Source organism: Nerophis lumbriciformis, linkage group LG22 (assembly GCF_033978685.3).
Source record: "Nerophis lumbriciformis linkage group LG22, RoL_Nlum_v2.1, whole genome shotgun sequence".
In the NCBI taxonomy this organism is placed as follows: Eukaryota; Metazoa; Chordata; class Actinopteri; order Syngnathiformes; family Syngnathidae; genus Nerophis; species Nerophis lumbriciformis.
In genome coordinates, this window is record NC_084569.2 from 6,575,235 (window position 1) to 6,600,478 (window position 25,244).

Here is a 25,244-nt window from a genome sequence, read left to right on the forward strand (position 1 = left end):
TTGCTCAAAGCATTTACTAGATGAAACATATTACTTCAAGACTTAACACTTTAAAATAACACATAGTTTAAACTATATAAAGAAATTACCCTTAAGTATTTTTTTTTGTACATCAATATTTACAATCTCAACTATTTTCCTCATGCGAAGCAGTAATTCAATGGCCATATTCCTTTAAAACCAACAAATGCCAAACACAACTTTTACTCAAAAATGACTGCTTACCTTTTGCCTTGCATTGTCATGAAACAAAGCGTGCTTTGGTTAAGAGTGAGTGATGATTGGACGATGATTAGCAGAAAGTTCTTATTGTGTGTACATATTGCAGTAGCAGAGTCTAGTGTGCACTGAGCATCACTCCTTCGGCACCCTGAAGCCGTCCTTCTCCTTGCGGAGACACCTCATCGTCTCGATCGGATTGGTCTGAGTGACATGATCTTGTACCGTCTTCTCTCTAAATAGGAAATATAAACATGAGTGTGTCCGCAACCAAACTATTGTGTGTATGCGACATACTTGACTCTCATAAACGGGTTAAAGGTGAATTCATCTTCCAAAGTGGATGGGATGGTAGGTTCTCCATTGCTGCATTTCTCCTACAATCACGAGTAACAGAATGAGTGGTCATGTGACAGATGCGACAATAAAGTGGTCAATAAATACCTTTGCCCAAGCAAGCTTCTTCTGAATGACTTCATTGTCAGGCTCCACGTGGCGTGCAAACTTCAGATTGCTGACGGTGTACTCATGACCACAGTAGACACGCTTCAACAGAAATATATACTCGTTTAAATATTCACATGCATTGCAACCTCTAAATAAGAGGAGTTTGACAGTTTGTCTCCCAAGAATATGCCTCTAATGCAGGGGTTTTCAACCCTTTTTGAGGCAAGGCACATTTTTAAAAAATTCGTTAAGGACAGGTTTGTTTGCTTGTCATTGCCAAATTTGCGGGACACAGTTTGAATATGTTATCACAACATAATAATAGTATTAAAACCTCTTAAGGCCCAAGCTGTTTATTTACATGCTTTTTTTTTTATTTCTCTTTGCTATTTGGGCTTATTGGACCCTAATTAGAATAAAAACTAAGAATCATCTTTTGATATGATGTACTTAGTCCATAAGTACACAAACGTGTACTTCATGTTTAGTGACATGCTAATTCTTATTTTTTCCAAATTCCATTGTATGTTATACCATACTACGCCAACCCTCCCGGATTTTACGGGAGACTCCCGAAATTCAGCGCCTCTCCCGAAAACCTCCCGGGACAAATTTCCTCCCGAAAATCTACCGAAATTCAGGCTAACCCATAATATAAACAGCGTGCCTGCCCAATCACGTTATAACTGTAGAATGATGGAGGGCGAGTTCTCGGTTTCTTATGTGGGTTTATTGTTAGGCAGTTTCATTAACGTCCTCCCAGCGCGGAAACAACACACAACAACAGCAGTCACGTTTTCGTCTACCGTAAAGCAGTTCGTCTGCCGTAAACAGCAATGTTGTGACACTCTTAAACAGGACAATACTGCCATCTAGTGCATTTGATGAAAGCACTTTTGTGCGTGCCACACAGCAATGCATCATCAGAGAGGGTGTTCAGCATGGTTCGAAAAATAGTGACAGAGAATAGATGGACAATTCAACCCTTAACTCAACAATGAGTAGATGAGTGTTATGTGTGTGTATATGTGTAAATAAATGAACACTGAAATTCAAGTATTTATTATATATATATATATATATATATATATATATATATATATATATATATATATATATATATATATACACACATACACACACACACAGTATATATAAATATATATAATAAAATAAATATATATTTATAGCTAGAATTCACTTAAATTCAAGTATTTACTTTATATATATATATATATATATATATATATAAAATAAAAGAAAAATATATAGCTAGAATTCACTGAAAGTCAAGTATTTCTTTTATATATATATATACATATATATATACACACACAGTATATATAAATATATATAATAAAATAAATATATATTTATAGCTAGAATTCACTGAAATTCATTTATTTTATATATATATATATATATATATATATATATATATATATATATATATATATATATATAAAATAAAATAAATATATATAGCTAGAATTCACTGAAAGTCAAGTATTTCTTTTATATATACACTACCGTTCAAAAGTTTGGGGTCACCCAAACAATTTTGTGTTTTCCATGAAAAGTCACACTTATTCACCACCATAGGTTGTGAAATTAATAGAAAATAGAGTCAAGACATTGACAAAGTTAGAAATAATGATTTGTATTTGAAAAAAGATTGTTTTTACATCAAACTTTGCTTTCGTCAAAGAATCCTCCATTTGCAGCAATTACAGCATTGCAGACCTTTGGCATTCTAGCTGTTAATTTGTTGAGGTAATCTGGAGAAATTGCACCCCACGCTTCTAGAAGCAGCTCCCACAAGTTGGATTGGTTGGATGAGCACTTCTTGCGTACCATACGGTCAAGCTGCTCCCACAACAGCTCAATGGGGTTCAGATCTGGTGACTGCGCTGGCCACTCCATTACTGATAGAATCCCAGCTGCCTGCTTCTTCTCTAAATCGTTCTTGCACAATTTGGAGGTGTGTTTTGGGTCATTGTCCTGTTGTAGGATGAAATTGGCTCCTATCAAGCGCTGTCCACTGGGTATGGAATGGCGTTGCAAAATGGAGTGATAGCCTTCCTTATTCAGAATCCCTTTTACCCTGTACAAATCTCCCACCTTACCAGCACCAAAGCAACCCCAGACCATCACATTACCTCCACCATGCTTAACAGATGGCGTCAGGCATTCTTCCAGCATCTTTTCAGTTGTTCTGCGTCTCACAAACGTTCTTCTTTGTGATCCAAACACCTCAAACTTGGATTCATCCGTCCACAACACTTTTTTCCAGTCTTCCTCTGTCCAATGTCTGTGTTCTTTTGCCCATCTTAATCTTTTTCTTTTATTGGCCAGTCTCAGATATGGCTTTTTCTTTGCCACTCAGCCATGAAGCCCGGAATCCCGCAGCCGCCTCTTCACTGTATATGTTGACACTGGTGTTTTGCGGGTACTATTTAACGAAGATGCCAGTTGGGGACCTGTGAGGCGTCTGTTTCTCAAACTAGAGACTCTAATGTACTTATCTTCTTGCTCAGTTGTGCAACGCGGCCTCCCACTTCTTTTTCTACTCTGGTTAGAGCCTGTTTGTGCTGTCCTCTGAAGGGAGTAGTACACACCGTTGTAGGAAATCTTCAATTTCTTAGCAATTTCTCGCATGGAATAGCCTTCATTTCTAAGAACAAGAATAGACTGTCGAGTTTCAGATGAAAGTTCACTTTTTCTGGCCATTTTGAGCGTTTAATTGACCCCACAAATGTGGTGGTCCAGAAACTCAATCTGCTCAAAGGAAGGTCAGTTTTGTAGTTTCTGTCTTGAGCTAAACTGTTTTCAGATGTGTGAACATGATTGCACAAGGGTTTTCTAATCATCAATTAGCCTTCTGAGCCAATGAGCAAACACATTGTACCATTAGAACACTGGAGTGATAGTTGCTGGAAATGGGCCTCTATGTAGATATTGCACCAAAAACCAGACATTTGCAGCTAGAATAGTCATTTACCACATTAGCAATGTATAGAGTGTATTTCTTTAAAGTTAAGACTAGTTTAAAGTTATCTTCATTGAAAAGTACAGTGCTTTTCCTTAAAAAATAAGGACATTTCAATGTGACCCCAAACTTTTGAACAGTAGTGTATATATATATATATATATATATATATATATATATATATATATATATATATATAATATATACTTGACGAAATACTAAGTCAAGTATATATATACATACATATATATATATATATATATATATAAGAAATACTTGACAAAATACTAAGTCAAGTATTTCATATATATATATATATATATATATGAAATACTTGACTTGGTGAATTCTAGCTGTAAATATACTCCTCCCCTCTTAACCACGCCCCCCGTCCCCCGAAATCGGAGGTCTCAACGTTGGCAAGTATGTGTTATACTCTTCTGACACCACCAGGTGGCAGTATAAGTGTCCACATAAGTGGCCATAAGACCCCAATTCAGTAGTGTACACAATTTTGGAAATAAGAGCTAAAAGGTGCTGTCCACGTATGTGGCCACTCAGCCTTTAGAGGTTTTAAAAGCCCTATCGTCGACCAAAATGATATCATTTATATCGTCTGTATAGAGCAACTCTGAACACAATCTTCAGCTTTTAAGATGCACAGTTCATAGTGGTTAACTTCTGTTAAGAATATGAAAAAGCACAATGTCTCTCTTCACTTTCTATAGACTACTTGGACATCACTAACTCTCACAATCGGTGATAAGGCAATATGTAGTTTGTAATATTTACAATTAATTGATTAATTAATACATGTTTGCTACCTCTCTTTGCTTATAATGTATATTTTCTGCTGGATCTACTATTTATTTAATGCTGCCCTTTTTTGTTGCTGCAGCTGTTACATATACTGTAATATTGTACATGGTTATTGGGATTTGTTTTATATTGTATATATTATATAATATAATATAATATGTAAATATTACATGTGTTATATTGCTAATATGGTACATTTTTAGTCTACTTTATACCTTTTGTTTTTGCCCTCTTTTTGTGCCCTTGTGTGCATTATCCTTTCCATCCTTGGTAACTGAGCTACTGTGTGGAACAATTTCCCTTGTGGATCATTAAAGTTTGCCTAAGTCTAAGTCTTGATAGCGATTAACTTCTTTTTACACTTGTAAAATGTTTAGCTAATAAAGCTTTTTTTTAATAAAATGTGGACAGTTAGGGATAAAGTGTATTGTAAATATAAGACTCAATATTCCATGACCACATATTTTATGACATACCGTTTCGCCAGGAAGTCGTCCCAGAATCTCGATCAAAGCTTTATACATTTGCTCAGCAGTCCCCTCAAAGAATTTACCACATCCGGCCACAAACAGCGTGTCCCCTGCATGGAGAAAAAAAAAAATCTTTACCCTTGATGGAATTAAAGTCACATGACAGGCTGCTGACTTTTATTCATTGAACATCATCAAAATATTATTATTAGAAATGTCCCATAATATCGGACCGGTATCGGTTTCAAAATTATGGGTATCGGTTTCAAAAAGTAAAATGTATGACTTTTTAAAAGGCCGCTGTGTACACGGACGTAGGAAGAAGTAAAGAGCGCCAATAAACCTTAAAGGCGTGCCGGCCCAGTCACACAATATCTACGGTTTTTCACACACACAAGTGAATGCAAGGCATACTTGGTCAACAGCCATACAGGTCACACTGAGGGTGGCCGTATAAACAACTCTAACACTGTTACAAATATGCGCCACACTGTGAACCCACACCAAACAAGAATGACAAACACATTTCGGGAGAACATCCGCACCGTAACACAACATAAACACAACGGAACAAATACCCAGAACCCCTTGCAGCACTAACTCTTCCGGGACGCTACATTATACACCCCCCGCTACCTTCTACCTCAACCACGCTCACCTCAACCTCCTCATGCATTAAATTCCAAGCTGCTGTTTTGAGGCATGTTAAAAAAAAGAATGCACTTTGTGACTTCAATAATAAATATGGCAGTGCCATGTTGGCATTTTTTTCCATAACTTGAGTTGATTTATTTTGGAAAACCTTGTTATATTGTTTAATGCAGGGGTGCTCACACTTTTTCTGCAGGCGAGCTACTTTTCAATTGATCAAGTCGTGGGGATCTACCTCATTCATATATATAATTTATATTTACTTATTTATGAAATATATGTTTTTGTTAACAAGTTAAAGGTGTTTAATGATAATGCAAGCATGTTCAACACATATAGTTAATATTGTTAACAACTTAAAGGTGGTTAAAGATAAAACAAGCATGTTTAACACATATAGTTAATATTGTTAACAACTTAAAGGTGGTTAAAGATAATACAAGCATGTTAACACATATAGTTAATATTGTTAACAAGTTAAAGGTGGTTAAAGATAATACAAGCATGTTTAACACATATAGATTCCTTTCTTTCATGAAGACAAGAATATAAGTTGGTGTATTACCTGATTCTGATGACTTGTATTGATTGGAATCAGACAGTGGTGATGATAACGTCCGCATTTTCGAATGGAGGAGAAAAAAAGTCCTCCTTTCTGTCCAATACTAAATGAAAGTGGTTGGTTTTTGGCATCTTATTTGTCCAGCTTCCGTACTCCTTTGTATACACTTTACAAGAAATACATTGTCGGCAAACTCCGTAGCTTGCTAGCTTGTGCACGCCAGCTTTCTGAGACTCTTATTTTGGTAGCGCAGGCAGGATGAAGCAGAGCTTTTATTGTGCAACTGTGCAGTCGGTCTTTGGAGTTTTGACGACAGGTACGGCGCCAGAGTCTGTTGAAATAAAGTGTTTCTCGCCTTCCAGTCGGTAATTTTAATGAGCTGGCAGCAGCCAGCGTCATCTCAGAAGACCCTCGGGTGCCGTGAATGTCAATCAAGTGACGAAAGTGACGTCATAGTGAAGATTTATGATCGCTCATTTTTAGGACTATTTTTTTTAATGCCTGGCTGGTGATCGACTGACACACCCTCCGAGATCGACCGGTAGATCGCGATCGACGTAATGAGCACCCCTGGTTTAATGCATCACAACAAAATTAGGCATAATAATGTGTTAATTCCACCACTGTATATATCGGTTGATATCGGAATCGGTAATTAAGAGTTGGACAATATCGGCAAAAAAGCCATTATCGGACATCTCTAATTATTACTATACTATTATTGACGCTTGCAAGACGGGTTCTACCTGTGAAAACAGCTGGAGGCTCGGAGCTGTTGTCTTTGGTGACGTAGTAGCAGATGTGGCCGGTCGTGTGGCACGGCGTGAACAGACACTTCACATTAAGCGATCCCACCTGCAGGGATGATATTAGTGCTACTAATCATGTGTGTTGCTTATATGCTCATGTGTCTTACTTTGAAACTGTGGGAGTGGGTGACTTTTTTCGTGAGGGCATCTACTCTGTCGTCACCTCCGTAGACTTTCAGGCCGGGCATGAGCTTCACCATCTTCTCATTGCCTCCGGCATGATCCCTGATGAGGGGAAACAACAACACTTATTATATTACGATAAATGTGGATGAACCAAGAGAGATGGAATCATTCTTGCTGCCTACCAGTGGTGATGGGTGGTCAGGACTGTTGTGAGTCTCACGCCATGTTTTCTGACTGCCTCCACCACCTGGAAGTAAGCAACATTATCCAACATTATTCATCATTCTTAGAGGCCGCTGACTCATGCTGTATACGAGAAAAAAACAGGAAAAACATGTTTTTAATAACTCCACAAGTTGGCAGAAGCTGCATTTGAAGTGTCGTCCAGCAGGTTATTGACATCTGCACGTGCATTAAGCTTTAAAGTCAAAGTTAAAGTACCACTGATAGTCACACAGTAGAGACGCGCGGATAGGCAATTATTTCATCCGCAACCGCATCAGAAAGTCGTCAACCATCCGCCATCCACCCGATGTAACATTTGATCAGAACCGCACCCGCCCGCAGTTATATATCTAATATAGACGATGCAAGGCATTAGTGAGGTTATAAAGCTTTTGCCTGTTAAAGAAAGGAGACTGATCCAATGCAGCACAGACATTCGCGTGCCACGCTGTCACGGCCCAGACGCACACCAGTGCGCAATCATATGGGAGCCGCGCTGAGCGCACCTCCAAGCGCGTCTCACTGCCGGCGACGGCCGGGTATGGGCCCGACGCTCCAGCGCCATCCATTCATCTTTGTTGTAGCGGTGTAGCGTGCAAGGACGGGAGTGGAAGAAGTGTCAAAAGATGGAGCTAACTGTTTTAATGACATTCACACTTTACTTCAATCAATAACGGAGCAGCATCTCTTCATCCAGAAACAACAACAAATGTGTCTCATAAAAACCGTCCGACCGGAACTCTCTAATAAGTAAAGTTCCTCGGGTGAATAATGTAAACTCACTACACCGGTATGTTTTAGTGCTTTCATGGCGAGTCTACTGACAGATATAAGTAAGAACTTTACACTACTTTATATTAGAAATGGCAACAGCGGAGGATGAATGACCCATAACAAAAAGACAGAGAAAAATAAGAAGATTATCAACTATGGCGTCAGCGCGGACGCGTACAATTTTTTAGGATTTATGCAGATCCCAAATACAGATCAGCAGGTACCAGACGTTAAGAAAAGTTGCTTTTGCAGAATATTGCAAAACAAAACGCCAGTTAACATGTCTTACCTTATACACACACCATAATAATACTCCTATGTTTAATGCGCCGACAATCCATCAAGCGGTGTGGCTTCATAGCTTACCGAAGTCGTACTAAAACCTTTTGACAGATTTTTGAGCGCCGTATGTAATGTTCTATATTTTCAATGGAACATATAACATGTTGGTGTTGTTTGAGATTCATCATAGTGCAGTCTACACAAATCTCTTATGTTTGACTGCCATCTACTGGTCACACTTTTCATTAGACCAGTGGTTCTTAACCTTGTTGGAGGTACCGAACCCCAGCAGTTTCATATGCGCATTCACCGAACCCTTCTTTAGTGAAAAATAAAATGTTTTTTTTTTCAAATTCAAGACGAAGTTCTATGTTTTTGGTAACACTTTAGTATGGGGAACATATTCTAAGTAACAAAGACTTAATTCAGAGTTTTTTGGACACTAGGGGAGCATATTCTAAATAACAAATACTTAATTTAGAGTTTTTTGGTTAGAGTTAGAGGGTTAGGGCCAGGATTAGAGGGTTAATAATGACTAGTTAAGAGCCAATATGTTACTAATTTGCATGTTAATAAGCAACTAATTAATGGTGAATATGTTCCCCATACTAAAGTGTTACCATGTTTTTTTTACTGGTGCACAAAATGAACCGTGCATGAACATCACCTTGTTCAAAGAACAAAACCAACACAGTGCATAAACCATACTTGCCAGCCTTGAGACCTCCGATTTCGGGAGGTGGGGGGTGTGGGGGCGTGGTCAGGGGAGTTGGCGGGCCAATTTAGAACAGAAATACCATGGTCCGTAAACCAGGCACGGGTAGATTTTGCGCTGTGTGCAGATGACATGGCACCCCAAACCATCACCCAACCATGCAAATTTTGCATTTCCTTTGGAAATCGAGGTCCCAGAGTCTGGAGGAAGACAGGAGAGGCACAGGATCCACGTTGCCTGAAGTCTAGTGTAAAGTTTCCACCATCAGTGATGGTTTGGGGTGCCATGTCATCTGCTGGTGTCGGTCCACTCTGTTTCCTGAGATCCAGGGTCAACGCAGCCGTCTACCAGCAAGTTTTAGAGCACTTCATGCTTCCTGCTGCTGACCTGCTCTATGGAGATGGAGATTTCAAGTTCCAACAGGACTTGGCGCCTGCACACAGCGCAAAATCTACCCGTGCCTGGTTTATGGACCATGGTATTTCTGTTCTAAATTGGCCCGCCAACTCCCCTGACCTTAGCCCCATAGAAAATCTGTGGGGTATTGTGAAAAGGAAGATGCAGAATGCCAGACCCAAAAACGCAGAAGAGTTGAAGGCCACTATCAGAGCAACCTGGGCTCTCATAACACCTGAGCAGTGCCAGAAACTCATCGACTCCATGCCACGCCGCATTAACGCAGTAATTGAGGCAAAAGGAGCTCCAACCAAGTATTGAGTATTGTACATGCTCATATTTTTCATTTTCATACTTTTCAGTTGGCCAACATTTCTAAAAATCCCTTTTTTGTATTAGCCTTAAGTAATATTCTAATTTTGTGACACGCGGAATTTTGGATTTTCATTTGTTGCCACTTCAAATCATCAAAATTAAATGAAATAAACATTTGAATGCATCAGTCTGTGTGCAATGAATACATATAATGTACAAGTTACACCTTTTGAATGCAATTACTGAAATAAATCAAGTTTTTCAAAATATTCTAATTTACTGGCTTTTACCTGTATATATATATATATATATATATATATATATATATATATATATATATATATACATCCTGAAAATATGCAAACAAAACTGTGTTTAGATAATTGATACTTCAAACTTGCATAAATAGATCTTAAGGAATATAACATAACTTGGCTTCTGAGAGCTTCAAAATGTAATGAATAAAATGCTAAAGTTGTTGATAAACAAGCAATTATTTTAATAATTAAATATGGTAATTTGAAATGAATTATGATCATTTAAAATTAATTATTTCAAATATGTTTATTTTAATGTATAATTCTATGGCTGGATGTAATAAAGAGTCAGAAAAAATACAAATAAAAATACAATTAATTTTGATGTTTTTAGCAACAAATAGTAAAAATGTATTTCGTTTTTTGTTTTTTTAAATTAATAAATATATTTATTTTTAGGTAAGATAAACATAATAATACCATTTATCTCTAGTCTGGATGATTTAGTTCTTGTCACCCTGTTGTCCTCCCGTCTGAAAAAAGGCTGTCCTCACTCAGGTCCGCATGGAGCTGGAGGGGGCGTGGCCTCCAGCTCCGGCTGAAAATCGGGAGATTTTCGGGAGAATATTTGTCCCGGGAGGTTTTTGGGAGAGGCGCTGAATTTCGGGAGTCTCCCGGAAAATTCGGGAGGGTTGGCAAGTATGGCATAAACTCACAACAAATTACACACCTGCAAATCAGTCTGACTTCTGCTGTTGCTGTATCCGTAATACGCCGATAGGGAGAAGTTTTTATTTACACGATGAGTCGGGTGTGTGAACCCCTGAGCCCGACTCATCGAACCCCTAGGGTTCCATCGAACCCAGGTTAAGAACCACTGGATTAGACCATGTACCAAATTAAATAGCTTCGAGCTGGGTATGCTCAACCAAAATGATTCCTTACATTAGGCGCACCAGGTTATAAGGCGCACTGTCGAGTTTTGGAAAAAAAAAAAAAAGTATTTTAAGTGCGCCTTATGGTCCGGAAAATACAGTATGTAAAATGAGTCATATTAAGAGCCTGAAAAGTGTTTGATAAGGATATCGTTGGCCTTAGAGCCGATCCAATTTGGAGTCCCAACCCGATACTTTTACACTAGATAAAGAACATAACACGTTTTATGGCAAGTAACTTACCGTATTTTCCACACTATAAGGCGCACCTAAAAACCTCCAATTTTCTCAAAAGCTGACAGTGCGCCTTATAATCTAGTGCGCCTTATATATAGACCAATATTGAGCCACAACAGGTCTCGCAACTACGGTAAGCAGCCGCCGACTTCATTTTCCCCCGTAGAAAAAGAAGTGCCCGGTGCATGCTGGGATATATGACTGCACGAGGATTTTTAATGTCCAGCAGATGTCAGTATTTAGTGACACAGTATCAATACAGTTTTGCAATGTGTCGAAACGCTTCATGACGCCTCATCGACCCATCACTATATTCTAGTATTGTTGTAAATATGATGATGTACTAAATGTGTGGTATTGAATTATACCACTTTTTAACAAAATAAAGTGGCTAATGCACAATAATTAACCAAAAGCAAAAGCATTTGACTGCCATTAAAAATGTGTGTTTGCCCTCAAAACTCAAGAGATGTCATCCCTGAGTTTGTAGCAAAAATGACCAAACAACTATTTTGTTATAATAAGAAAAAGAACAATATTGAGATAATCACAAAATATACTATAGTAGATAGGGCTGTCCCGATCCAGGTTTTTGCACTTCCGATCCAATACCGATATTGTTTTTGCATTTCCGATCCGATACCGATACTGACCGATACCGATACTGACCGATACTGGCCTATCCGAGCATGTATTAAAGTTTAAAGTTATTTAGCCTACTTAGTTGTCAGAATCATGTTGAAAAGGGTTTTAGTACTCTTGATAACAACTAGCCAGCTGAATTAGGGGAGTTTGAATAATACACAATGGTTGGTAACAAGAAACTGACCTGTTTATTCAAGGATAAACACAAAATAGACAAAATTATACATGACAAACAGAAATGGCATCATTGAACTAGGGCTGGGCGATATGGCCTTTTTTTAATATTGCGATATTTTAAGGCCATATTGCGATACACGATATATATCTCGATATTTTGCCTTAGCTTTGAATGAACACTTGATGCATATAATCACAGCAGTATGATGATTCTATGTGTTTTGATTGATTGATTGAGACTTTTATTAGTAGGTTGCACAGTGAAGTACATATTCCGTACAATTGACCACTAAATGGTAACACCCCAATAGGTTTTTCAACTTGTTTAAGTCGGGGTCCACTTAAATTGATTCATGATACAGATATATACTATCAGATATATACTATCATCATAATACAGTCATCACACAAGATAATCACATTGAATTATTTACATTATTTATAATCCGGGGTGTGGAGGGGGGCGCCGGATGTAAGTGTCAAAACGACAGCCAAAAGAGTTTGATATGAGAATAAATCTAAAGTTAAAATATAGGGTAGAAATGCACCCATTTGCAGGAAATGTAGTCTTGATTTTCAACATTTTCTTTCAAGGCTTGCATGTCTACATTAAAACATTCTTCTTCATACTGCATTAATATATGCTACTTTTAAACTTTCATGCAGAGAAGGAAATCACAAAAAAAATCACACATTTTTTCATACGGTGTTGATGTGGAAATGTTTGCCTCGGCATTTTGATGGTGTGGACGTGTGGCACCGAATGGAGATAAGCGTCTCGACAGACGTCACAATATTTGAACAATGATGACGAAAACTGTTTTCTCTGTCGTGTCCCTGTGTCGAAAATTGTTATGCGCTTATTTGTTTATTTGATTTTGTGCGTGGCATAGATTTGCTATGAGCAGAGGACGCTTAAACAGTGCGTAATTGCACAGGCGAGCACCTTAGAGGGAGCGTTGCTCGCACGGCTGCGCTAGCATCACAGCTAACGTTAGCCATGCTGCTACCTCTCTGCTCGGGGAGAACGTATACGTATGTGACGTATGACGTGACAGTATGTGACGTGTGTAAGAAGGTGCGTTTGCTGTCTGTGAGAGGGAGACACAGGAAAGAGTGAGAAGAGCCTGTCGTGTAATGCCAGCAGCTAAAAGCAACTGCGTGAGAATCCACAGACCTGTGGATGTGTTGAAGGTGTGCTGGAAAATGCGGAACGGAAATTACAGAGCAGCAGAAAAGTGGAATGTATTATTTAAATCGGTGCGTTGGAAAACACGGACCGGAGTTTTTTTTTTAACTGGATCTGGATCGGCATTTTCCCATGCCTTGCCGATACGCAATTTTTGGCAAATATCGGCAGCCGATCCGATCCAAATATCGAATCGGGACATCCCTAATAGTAGATATCGATAGTATCAACATCTGGAATGATCAGCTCTACTTTACATTGAAGCTTTAAGTTTCTTGTGTTGTCCTGCTCAGTGTGCAAGTAGCACGCTTGGAAAAATTGAATTGTTATAGCGTCCCTTTTAAAGTAATCTTTCACATGAGTACAATCTTTACCCATGTAAACACAGCTTTGGGTCAGTTAAAAAAAAAAAGCAAATATCAAACTATGATCGGTACCGGGGCATTGCTAGTATATGACAGACCTTCACGGGCTCCACAGGATCGACGATGGCCGCTTCCTTGGTGTCCGTGTCGATGAGGAGGTACATGTAGTTGTCACTGAGAGCCGGGAGAAGTTCAACCCTCATGTTGGCTTGTTCCACCATCAATGTTTTCCTCGCTGCGCTGTGAAGGAGAGCCGCTGCTTGGGCTTTGACTTCCAAGGGTGCTTCATGGGGGGCACATAGTCAATGTTATTCCTCTGCATGCACTTATATGGCTGTGTATAAAATGTTCAAGTGTACTAGTGATGGGTCCGGCAACACCGATGCATCGGCGCATGCGTCGAGCTCATAGAGCAAAACCCTGTGTCGGTGCGCGTACCGCTTTTAGAAAGTCACGTGACCGATCATGAGCTGTTTCGGCCACGTGACCAATACGCGAACTGTGTCGCACTGACGCCTCCTTTGTGTCCTGTGAGCGGGTCTTTTCTACAGCCGGAGAAATAATAACTAAGAAGAGAAATCGTCTAAAATTTAATACGTTGGAAAAACTGTTTTAAAAAAAAATAAAAATATGTAAAAAAAAAAAAAAAGAAATTCCCAGTCTACAGGCATCCTCATCCACAACACGTTCTCTTAGATTTCCATGTTATGATACATGTTCACATTATTTATTGACTGTATCTAAAAAATATAAAAATATATTTTTATCTAAATGAAGATATGAAATAATCCTAAATGAAATACAAAGACTTGGTTTATATTATTGTATATACTAGGTCATAAAATCAGTGTCAGTTGAGTCGGTCCATAGGTTGCCTGTAGGGATTTTTAATGTCCAGCAGATGTCAGTATTTAGTGACACAGTATCGACACAGTATCAATACAGTTTTGCAATGTGTCGAAACGCTTCATGACACCTCATCAACCCATCACTAGCTTTGAGTCACCAGAGAAAAAGCGCTATATATATATATAATTCACTTCACTTAAGCTTACATGAACTCAACGTCAAATTTGAGGAAGCACATGGCGGTAAGTAACGTTAGTAGATATTTTGGCTGTCACTGTAGGCTGATGTTAGCTTCCCTGCTATGAATCACTGTCAAATGTACATCGTATGGGGACATTTATTAATTTATTAACGCACTGCAGCCTCATAGACAGACAGAGAGACACACACACCCACACACACACTTGCATAGAAACACCAATCAGAAGTGCACAGTGTGTTCTCAGGTGCAGCCCACACCTATCAGTTTATGGTTTGCGTAAAGGCTAACTTGTTATTTTCCTTTGTAATCTCTCCCTACTGAGCCTATGGTGCTGTTAAGTTATTGTGGCTCAATTTGCCGTAATTTTTGTTATTTTAATGTATTATTATTTAATATATATTATTTTTTTAGTTGCTTAAGAGATATTCCTGGCTCTGAATTTGCTCATTGCTATTTTTATGTTTTTGTGCATTATTTGTTGCTGTCGTCATTACTCGTACAGGTTACTCATCAGTTACTCAGTACTTGAGTAGTTTTTTCACAACATACTTTTTACTCAAGTAAATATTTGGGTAACAGTACTCTTACTTGAGTACAATTTCTAGCTACTCTGCCCACCTCTGTTTGTTTTACACCGGCATTAACTGTAAATAAAGGTTTCAATGAAAATCCGAGATAATAATAATAGGGATTGAAGAGTCAGAACCCGTAAAGTTAGACAACATATCTGCTGCGACGCAGTCTGTTTTCGTGCTGTTTACACAAGTTTGACACGTCATAATAAATAAACCGACATTATTTTTTTCGACTGGCTCACATAAAAGGGTTAAATGTGCGAGTAAGACAGTCGCACTTGCAAAACAAGACAATTAGTTGCGTCTTCCCTCAGATGTCATAAATCGGGTAAAAAAACATATTTAGCGTAACAAATATGAAGGCACGACACACAACAACAGTGATTAGCACTCGCGGTGTTTAGAAAAATGGAAGCATATAGTTTTCCGTACCGTACTTAAAGGCAGTGACGGCTCCCACTAGAGTGCAGGCACTCCCTAGCAGGCTTTTGTAGAACATTACAACCTTAGCACGGTACCATAAAGCAGAAAAGTTTGGTTGTGGTTCAGTTAGTTCCGCCTTTTTCGCCTTTGACCTCCCCAGGCTCGACCAATCAAATTAGGGGGAGTGGATTTGGGCTTCCTTAAATATGGTAGTGGCCATAGACATGTTCTAAGGGCGCTGACGAGACGCGGGGCCGCCATCTTGGAGTGGTGATCCGCTCCACTCGGTGCAATTCATTTGGCAGGAGCAATGAACTGTCAGCGCATTTAATTCATCTTACCTCATTGAATACCACTGATTTTCACGCAGTTTTTTTTGTCATACGTGTAGCTATGATAAAGGACATATGTTTAATTATTCATAGTTTCATTAACAGTAATAGAATGTTCTTATATGCTATAAGCAGTGTTGAGTTAGTTACTGAAAACCAGTGATTAGTTACAGTTACTAGTTACTTTATTTCAAAAGTATCTCAGTTACTAACTCAGTTACTTACACCAAAAAGTAATGCGTTACTGTGAAAAGTAACTATTAAGTTACTTTTTTTTCTTCTTTAAAAAAAAAAAGAAGCTCCTATTAATGCCCTTTTAGCCTTCATTTCAGTACTGTTATTGCACTGGAGAATAATACAATCTGTTGATCAACTTGACATGCATTTGCATCACTGAACTCCAGTGACGTGCGGTCACTGGAGGCAGGTGAGGCCCCGCCTCACCTGCCATCATGGAAAGAAAAAAAATGTAAAAAGAAAAAAAATGTATTAAATTGTTATATGTATTCAGTGATTATACTATAAAGTTATTTTCCATTTAACTTCACCAGTTTTAGATTATTTTTATTCAAAATCGCTGAATTTTCACCATTGCCGTTCAAATACTGAGAAGAGACGGTGCGGTGATCAGCAGCCAGTTGAGGCACGTCACTCAGTGCCTCAACATGGATTGCGCAATGACTCGGCTAACTGCTGGCCTGCTGTGCAGTGAGACCGTATTGCTATATGAACTATATTATACATTTCCATAGTTTAGTTAGCTGAGGTATATAATGTACAGTGTATTTTGTCAACAACTGTATGTGTGTAACGTATTTCTTGTGCTGAGCAATCATAAAACTGCTGCGAAGACGCACTGGCTGATGCTCGCAGTAATCCCGCCTCCTGGTGCCGGTTAATGCACCCCCCGACGGCAGCGCCACACCAACCAAAGCCACACCCAAACCCTCCACGTGCAAGACCGAATCCACCCAAAAAAACTTAACAAGAAGCCAAAAAGTGCAAAAACAACAATGCTCGCGCCGGAGGAGCCGTACGTGAACAACTGCAGGGACACAACATTAGGTACACCTGCAGACTGCAGCACGGATTTCATATTTCATTCATTCACAACTCCTCCAACACCATCACCACTGTTCCCCCACTTATAAGTAAAGGTAAGACCATAATAACGTTTTTTTTAATTAAATGTGCTTTTTTGTGTGCTACAGTTTGTATGTGTAAAGTTAAAGTTAAGTTAAGGTACCAATGATTGTCACACACACCCTAGGTGTGGTGAAATTTGTCCTCTGCATTTGACCCATCCCTTGATCACCCCCTGGGAGGTGAGGGGAGCAGTGGGCAGCAGCGGCGCCGCGCCCGGGAATAATTTTTGATGATTTAACCCCAAATTCCAACCCTTCATGCTGAGTGCCAAGCAGGGAAGAATGCTGGTATGAGCTTTTAAACATAACCCGTTAACTGCTGCCAATCAAATGGTGAATAAGATACTCTTTAGGGTTCATATGTTTGTAAATCTGACTGTGATGAAGTCAGTGCCTCACCAGTCATGAACCTCACCGCATGTCACTGCTGAACTCTGCTAAGCAATGTGGTCTACATACAACACACAAAGACAAAAATATGTTTCAAAGGGCAAATTTATTTCAGGCCAGAACAAATTGACAAAACTATTTTAGTAAATAGCTGCAACATAACATACATAAGTAACAAACAGCATAATAACAACATAGCTGTAAACCTGGCTTCACCTAAGGAAGGCACACGTGACATACACAAAGCCTAACCAGGCAGATTTGAATTGTTGTTTTGGGCAGTAGACGTACATTTAACTATAATGTTCTTTTCTTTGTGCTCGACAAAAAAAAAAGAAGTGAGAATATCTCCATGTTAAGACACTCGAATCTGCGGCTCCGTTGTTAGTAAACACAGACACGCCCCCCTCCCCTCCTCACACCCACACCCAGACACACACAGAGCGCACCTCCGGCTTGTGACACAAGAACATTCAGAAGGACGACACCGCAGCGCTCCAATAAAACACACTCAGATCTTCTGTTTCTCGATGACACTATACATAAAAAATAACGTAAAATAACGCAGTAACGCATCATGTAGTAACGGTAACTGAGTTACTGAATATAAAAAATAACGCATTAGATTACTAGTTACCGCCGAAATTAACGGCGTTACTGTAACGCGTTAGTCCCTACACTGGCTATAGGTGACCAGACGTCCGAGATCAAAACTGGGAATATAATCCCTAGAAGGGGGGAAAAAACGGTAAGAAACAATAGGATTAGGTTATATATACATGCGTATATCTTACATAAACAATGTATGAATACATTAGATATCTATATATGTTAGGGACCTATAAACTGTATCTCTGTTGCTGCAGCAGCAGAGAGTTTATTCTGTCTTGACACTTTGTATTGATCTTTTGTATTACATTCTTCCCTTAAATCAGTGGTTCTCAAACTTTTTTTGTCATCCCCCACTTTGGACAAGGGGGAGTTTTCAAGCCCCACCTGCCCCCATCACCCCAACAGAGCGCTAATGCCAAGCTTTAACATTTTCAAATTTATTGAACATCAAGTTGTATACAGTCAAACTCAATAACATAAAATAACATCAAGTTCAATAATAAATAAAATAACTGTTTAGTTGTGGTATAACTTGCATCAAGTTCAATAATAAATAAAATAACTTCTATCAAGTTCAATAATAAATCAAACAAAAGTGTTATAACTTGCATCAAGTTCAATAATAAATCAAAAAAAGTGTTATAACTTGCATCACGTTCAATAATAAATCAAAAAAAGTGTTATAACTTGCATCAAGTTCAATAATAAATCAAATAACTTGCATCAAGTTCAATAATAAATCAAAAAAAGTGTTATAACTTGCATCACGTTCAATAATAAATAAAAAAAAGTGTTATAACTTGCATCAAGTTCAATAATAAATCAAATAACTTGCATCAAGTTCAATAATAAATCAAAAAAAGTGTTATAACTTGCATCAAGTTCAATAATAAATCAAACAAAAGTGTTATAACTTGCATCAAGTTCAATAATAAATCAAACAAAAGTGTTATAACTTGCATCAAGTTCAATAATAAATCAAAAAAAGTGTTATAACTTGCATCAAGTTCAATAATAAATCAAAAAAAGTGTTATAACTTGCATCAAGTTCAATAATAAATTAAAAAAAGTGTTATAACTTGCATCAAGTTCAACAATAAATCAAATAACTTGCATCAAGTTCAATAATAAATAAAATAAAAGTGCCACTTTGCAATCTTTGCAAAAAAAAAAAGGAGGAGCTATGCATTTGGCAAGACAGGGCAAGTGACAGCACTTTTCCCCGGGAGAGCCACCTTGCTTCACTGTGAAACAGCACGGCTGTATGATCAGCTCCCATTTCCTCACACATTGCAGAGAACAGTCGCACTTTCAGTGGTCGTGTTTTGATCAAATTTACCGCGCTCACAACATCTGTTAAAACCTCATTGAGTTCGGGGTTGAGCTGCCTTGACGCGAGTGCTTCCCGGTGAATGACACAGTGTGTGCCCGTCAGATTTTTGTTTCTCTGCAGGCGCTGGCTCTGGCTCGACGACCTTTGAGGTGCGAGTCACAAATGTATATATTTGTGTAATTGTGGTCCACACATTAGCCTGCTACCCATCCGCGCGAAAGTTTGTTCCGCTTAGCCCCGCCCCCATTAGTTACTGTTGCTATGTCTGTCAAACTTTCGCTCCTACCGAGAAATTTAAAGCCTACAGTAAAAATAAGTACCGGTAATTTCCATTTATTTATATAGCGGATTTCACAGACAGAATCACAAAGTGATTTACAGTGTGTATAGAAAATGAAAGCATAGTCAAAAAAAAAATCTAAGAATATAATAATTAAAAAAATTTTTTAAAGTGAAATTTCCTCCCGTTCCTCGCGCCCCACCTGTCATGTCTCTATTCCCCACCAGTGGGGCGCGCCCCACACTTTGAGAAACGCTGCCTTAAATGATAATGTTTACAGTGATTGTTTTATATGTATTTTTTATGTATGTCGCTTTGGATAAAAGCGTCTGCCAAATACTTAAACATAAACATATATAAACACCTGAAAGTCTTTATATCAGCTAAAACCACCAATCTTTTTCACTGGATTCAGAATAAAATCAAATTCTGTCTTACCCAACAATGTTAGTATTTGAATATTGTTACTTGAAGACTTATTCCTGGTTACAATTATACTGTTAAAAATGTATTGTCTTATACTTTGCCTAAAATGAGAATGCATCATAATCAATGGCGGCTGGTGAATTTTATTTTAGGTGTCACGATCATTTATTTCAACTTTGTTATTCAAGTATGACATCTCAATGTAATTAATTTAATTGACAAGCAATTCTATTATGGTCATACTCTTGTTTGCTAGCGGCTACGACTTCAGTACTATTGAAGATCTTTGCTCCTTCTCAAGTCTGTGCTAATATTCTTTTCACAAAATATACAATGTTAAATCTTACTTGTGAAAAGTAATCCCCCGATTCCTATTTTCAACAGGCCGCTCATTTGAGCAGGAAAACGCTGAACACCATCTTTGTTTTCGACCTGTCAACTGTCAGTTTAGGCTGCTCGCCGGCTCCTCGTCACCACTTCAAGATGGCGGCACAATTTCTCGCGTCACATCAGCCAATGCTGCGTCTACTTAAAAGATGTCTGTGGTAGCGGCTGGCCAAGCGGTGTTAGCCAATGACTTTGGCTGGGAGGCGGGACTTCCGGGAGAGATAGGAAAGTGACGTTGTTGATAGGAAGGAAGCGTTGGAGTTTGTTTTTGTTTGTTTGTTTGTTTTTTTGCATCCAGAGACTGTTTACCACCTGTTTTGGACTTGTGAAAGCACTCAATCACTATGACAGGGAATCTGTCCTTTCATCCTGGACAATATTAATGACAAATGTGTGCTTTGTTTTAAAGATGATTGTATGAAACATTTTTTTTTAATGAATTTACCTTTGCAACCTCATGATACTATTGGCTAAGTTTTATATTGATAAATGTAAGTTTCTCAATACCCGACCTGTTTTTTGTGCCTTTAAAAAAGAATTACAACTCTACGTTACAACACTCTCTACCTCTAACAACCAAAACGCTGTGAAAACGATGATGCTGTGTTCCAAATTTAAATTATTTAAAATTTATATATATATATATATATATATATATATATATATATATATATATATATATATATATATATATATATATATATATATATATATATATATATATATATATATATATATATAAAACAAAGTGCAAAGCCATAGGCTCAAACAAGTTCAGTAAATAATTTAAATTTATATATTATATACTGTGTATATATATATATATATATGTGTCCATCCATTTTCTACCGCTTGTCTCTTTTTTTTTTCTTCCAAAAATGTTTCTAAAGTGCTGCACAACAATATTAAAAACAATATTAAAAACAATATTCAAATATTATCCTTAGCTCCACCAATGACTGAACAAAAACAAAAAATAAACATATATAAGTCCAATATTAAAACAATGTAAAAATAAATATGATTAAAAATTATTTTAAAGGGTAAAACCAATTAAAACAGTAAATAGAAATCAAAATGTATAAAAAAAAAAAACACAGAGGACAACAGAGGACAGAGGACCACACAACTCACGTAGTGTTAAAAGCCAAAGAATAAAAGTGGGTCTTAAGACAAGACTTAAAACACTCCACTGTGGGAGAAGTTTGAACATGGAGGAGCAGAGTGTTCCAGAGCTTAGGGCCGACCACAGAGAAGGCTGGTCTATATATATATATTTATTTATTTATTTATTGTTATTATTATTATATATATATATATATATATATATATATATATATATATATATATATATATATATATATATATATATATATATATATATATATATATATATATATACACATATATTGCATATATATATATATATATATATATATATATATATATATATACACATATATTGCATTCTATTTTAGTTACTTTGAGTTTACAACCCCCTGGCGCTGCTTTGTACTCTTTTTGTACTGTTTTGTACTATTTTTGTACTTATTTTGATTGTTGTTTGTCTGTTTGTAAATAAATAAATAAATAAATAAAATAAAATAAAATAAAATAAAATAAAAATTTTTTAAAGTTTGAAACCAAAAGGTTAAAAAAAAAAAAAAAAATGTCTGCGGGAAATAGTTCCCGATTCTTGGAATGGAGAAGTAAGATTATTTGCGTGGGCAGGAACTACGCGGATCACGCCAAAGAGTTGAAAAACGCTATTTCCACGTTAGCGTAAACAATAAATATTTGGTTGTGGTTCAGTTAGTTCTGCCTGTTTCACCTTTGGACCCCCAGGCTCGACCAATCAAACTAGAGGGAGTGGATTGTATTTCTTTAAATATGTTTATTTTCTCGTTTATAGAAACAACAACAATCGTGTTTTTTAAAAATGCGTAATTGTATGTAAAAAACATAAAATATCGATGTCACCTTACATTTGGATTGTTTTTATAATAGCTTAATGTCCCTTACAGTTTGCCGTAGATTAGGCTTTAGTCAAATGAAAAGCGTCTTCAGCGACTCTCCCAATAATGTCTGCGGCAAATATTTCCAGATTCTGGGAATGGGGAAGGAAGATTATTTGCGTGGGCAGGAACTCCGTGGATCACGCTAAAGAGTTGAAAAACGCTATTTCCACGTTAGCGTAAACCAGAAATATTTATTTTTTTCACCTTTGGACTCCCAGGCTCGACCAATCAAACTAGGAAGAGTGGATTGGATTTCCTTAAATATGTTTATTTTCTCATTTTTAAAAGCAACAATTGTGTTGTTTAAAAAAAAAATCCATAATTGTATGTAAAAAACTTAAATAATGACGTCACCTTACATTTGGAGTTTTTTTATAAATAGCTTATTGTCCCTTACAATTTGCCGTAGATTCGGCATTAGTCAAATGAAAAGCGTCTTCAGCGACTCTCCCAATAATGTCTGCGGGAAATATTTCCCGATTCTGGGAATGGGGAAGGAAGATTATTTGCGTGGGCAGGAACTCCGTGGATCACACTAAAGAGTTGAAAAACGCTATTTCCACGTTAGCGTAAACCAAAAACATTTTGTTGTGGTTCAGTTAGTTCCGCCCTTTTCACATTTGGACTCCCAGGCTCGACCAATCAAACTAGGGGAAGTGGATTGGACTTCCTTAAATATGTATATTTGATCGTTTAGAGAAACAACAACAATAGTGTTCTTTTTTTTAAAATGCGTAATTTAATTCATAAAAAAATATATCGATGTCACCTTACATTTGGAGTGTTTTTAACTCCGTTTACTGTCCCTTACAGTTTGCCGTAGATTAGGCATTAGTCAAGCGAAGAGCGTCTTGAGCGACTCTCCCAATAATGTCTGCGGGAAATATTTCCAGATTCTGGGAATGGGGAAGGAAGATTATTTGCGTGGGCAGGAACTACGTGGATCACGCTAAAGAGTTGAAAAACGCTATTTCCACGTTAGCGTAAACCAGAAATATTTATTTTTTTCACCTTTGGACTCCCAGGCTCAACCAATCAAACTAGGGGGTGTGGATTGGACTACTTTAAATATGTTTCTTTTCTCGTTTATAGAAACAACAACAATCGTGTTTTTTGTTAAATGCGCAATTGTGTGTAAAAAAACATAAAATATTGATGTCACCTTACATTTGGATTGTTTTTAAAATAGCTTATTGTCCCTTACAGTTTGCCGTAGATGAGGCATTAGTCAAGTGAAGAGCGTCTTCAGCGACTCTCCCAATAATGTCTGCGGCAAATATTTCCCGATTCTGGGAATGGGGAAGGAAGATTATTTGCGTGGGCAGGAACTACGCGGATCACGCCAAAGAGTTGAAAAACGCTATTTCCACGTTAGCGTAAACCAGAAATATTTATTTTTTTCACCTTTGGACTCCCAGGCTCGACCAATCAAACTAGGGGGAGGGGATTGGACTTTCTTAAATATGTTTCTTTTCTCGTTTATAGAAACAAAAACAATCGTGTTGTTTTTTAAACGCGTAATTGTATGTAAAAAACATAAAATATCGATGTCACCTTACATTTGGATTGTTTTTAAAATCGCTTACTGTCCCTTACAGTTTGCCGTAGATTAGGCATTAGTCAAGCGAAGAGCGTCTTTAGCGACTCTCCCAATAATGTCTGCGGGAAATATTTCCCGATTCTGGGAATGGGGAAGGAAGATTATTTGCGTGGGCAGGAACTACATATGGATCACGCCAAAGAGTTGAAAAACGCTATTTCCACGTTAGCGTAAACCAGAAATATTTTTTTTTTTCACCTTTGGACTCCCAGGCTCGACCAATCAAACTAGATGGAGTGGATTGGACTTCCTTAAATACGTTTATTTTCTTGTTTATAGAAACAAAAATAATTGTGTTGTTTTTCTAAATGCGTAATTGTATGTAAAAACATAAAATATCGTTGTCACCTTACATTTGGAGTCTTTTTATTAATAGCTTATTGTCCCCTACAATTTGCCGTAGATTAAGCATTAGTCAAGTGAAGAGCGTCTTCAGCGACTCTCCCAATAATGTCTGCGGGAAATATTTCCCAATTCTGGGAATGAGGAAGGAAGATTATTTGCGTGGGCAGGAACTCCGTGGATCACGCTAAAGAGTTGAAAAACGCTATTTCCACGTTAGCGTAAACCAGAAATATTGATTTTTTTCACCTTTGGACTCCCAGGCTCGACCAATCAAACTAGGGGGAGTGGATTGGACTTCTTTAAATATGTTTCTTTTCTCGTGTATGGAAATAACAACAATCGTGTTGTTTTTTTAAATTCGTAATTGTATGTAAAAACATTAAAATATCGTTGTCACCTTATATTTGGAGTTTTTTTTAATAAATAGCTTATTGTCCCTTACAATTTGCCGTAGATTCGGCATTAGTCAAGTGAAGAGCGTCTTTAGCGACTCTCCCAATAATGTCTGCGGGAAATATTTCCAGATTCTGGGAATGGGGAAGGAAGATTATTTGCGTGGTCAGGAACTCCGTGGATCACGCTAAAGAGTTGAAAAACGCTATTTCCACGTTAGCGTAAACCAGAAATATTTCTTTTTTCACCTTTGGACTCCCAGGCTCGACCAATCAAACTAGGGGGGTGGATTGGATTTCCTTAAATATGTTTATTTTCTCATTTTTAAAA

General features: G+C 37.6%; 1 protein-coding gene across 1 annotated transcript; it reads right to left on the bottom strand.

The window, feature by feature from the left end:
* Positions 1–15,812, bottom strand: hagh (hydroxyacylglutathione hydrolase). Its single transcript, XM_061973461.1, has 9 exons — positions 15,663–15,812; positions 13,703–13,887; positions 7,275–7,339; positions 7,074–7,191; positions 6,904–7,012; positions 4,951–5,054; positions 664–765; positions 517–596; positions 1–454 (listed from the first exon to the last, which is right to left on the bottom strand). Exons 1-9 carry the CDS (start codon positions 15,727–15,729, stop codon positions 355–357), a joined length of 930 nt encoding a protein of 309 aa, XP_061829445.1. The 5' UTR covers positions 15,730–15,812; the 3' UTR covers positions 1–354.
* Between the last annotated feature and the right edge of the window lie 9,432 nt (positions 15,813–25,244).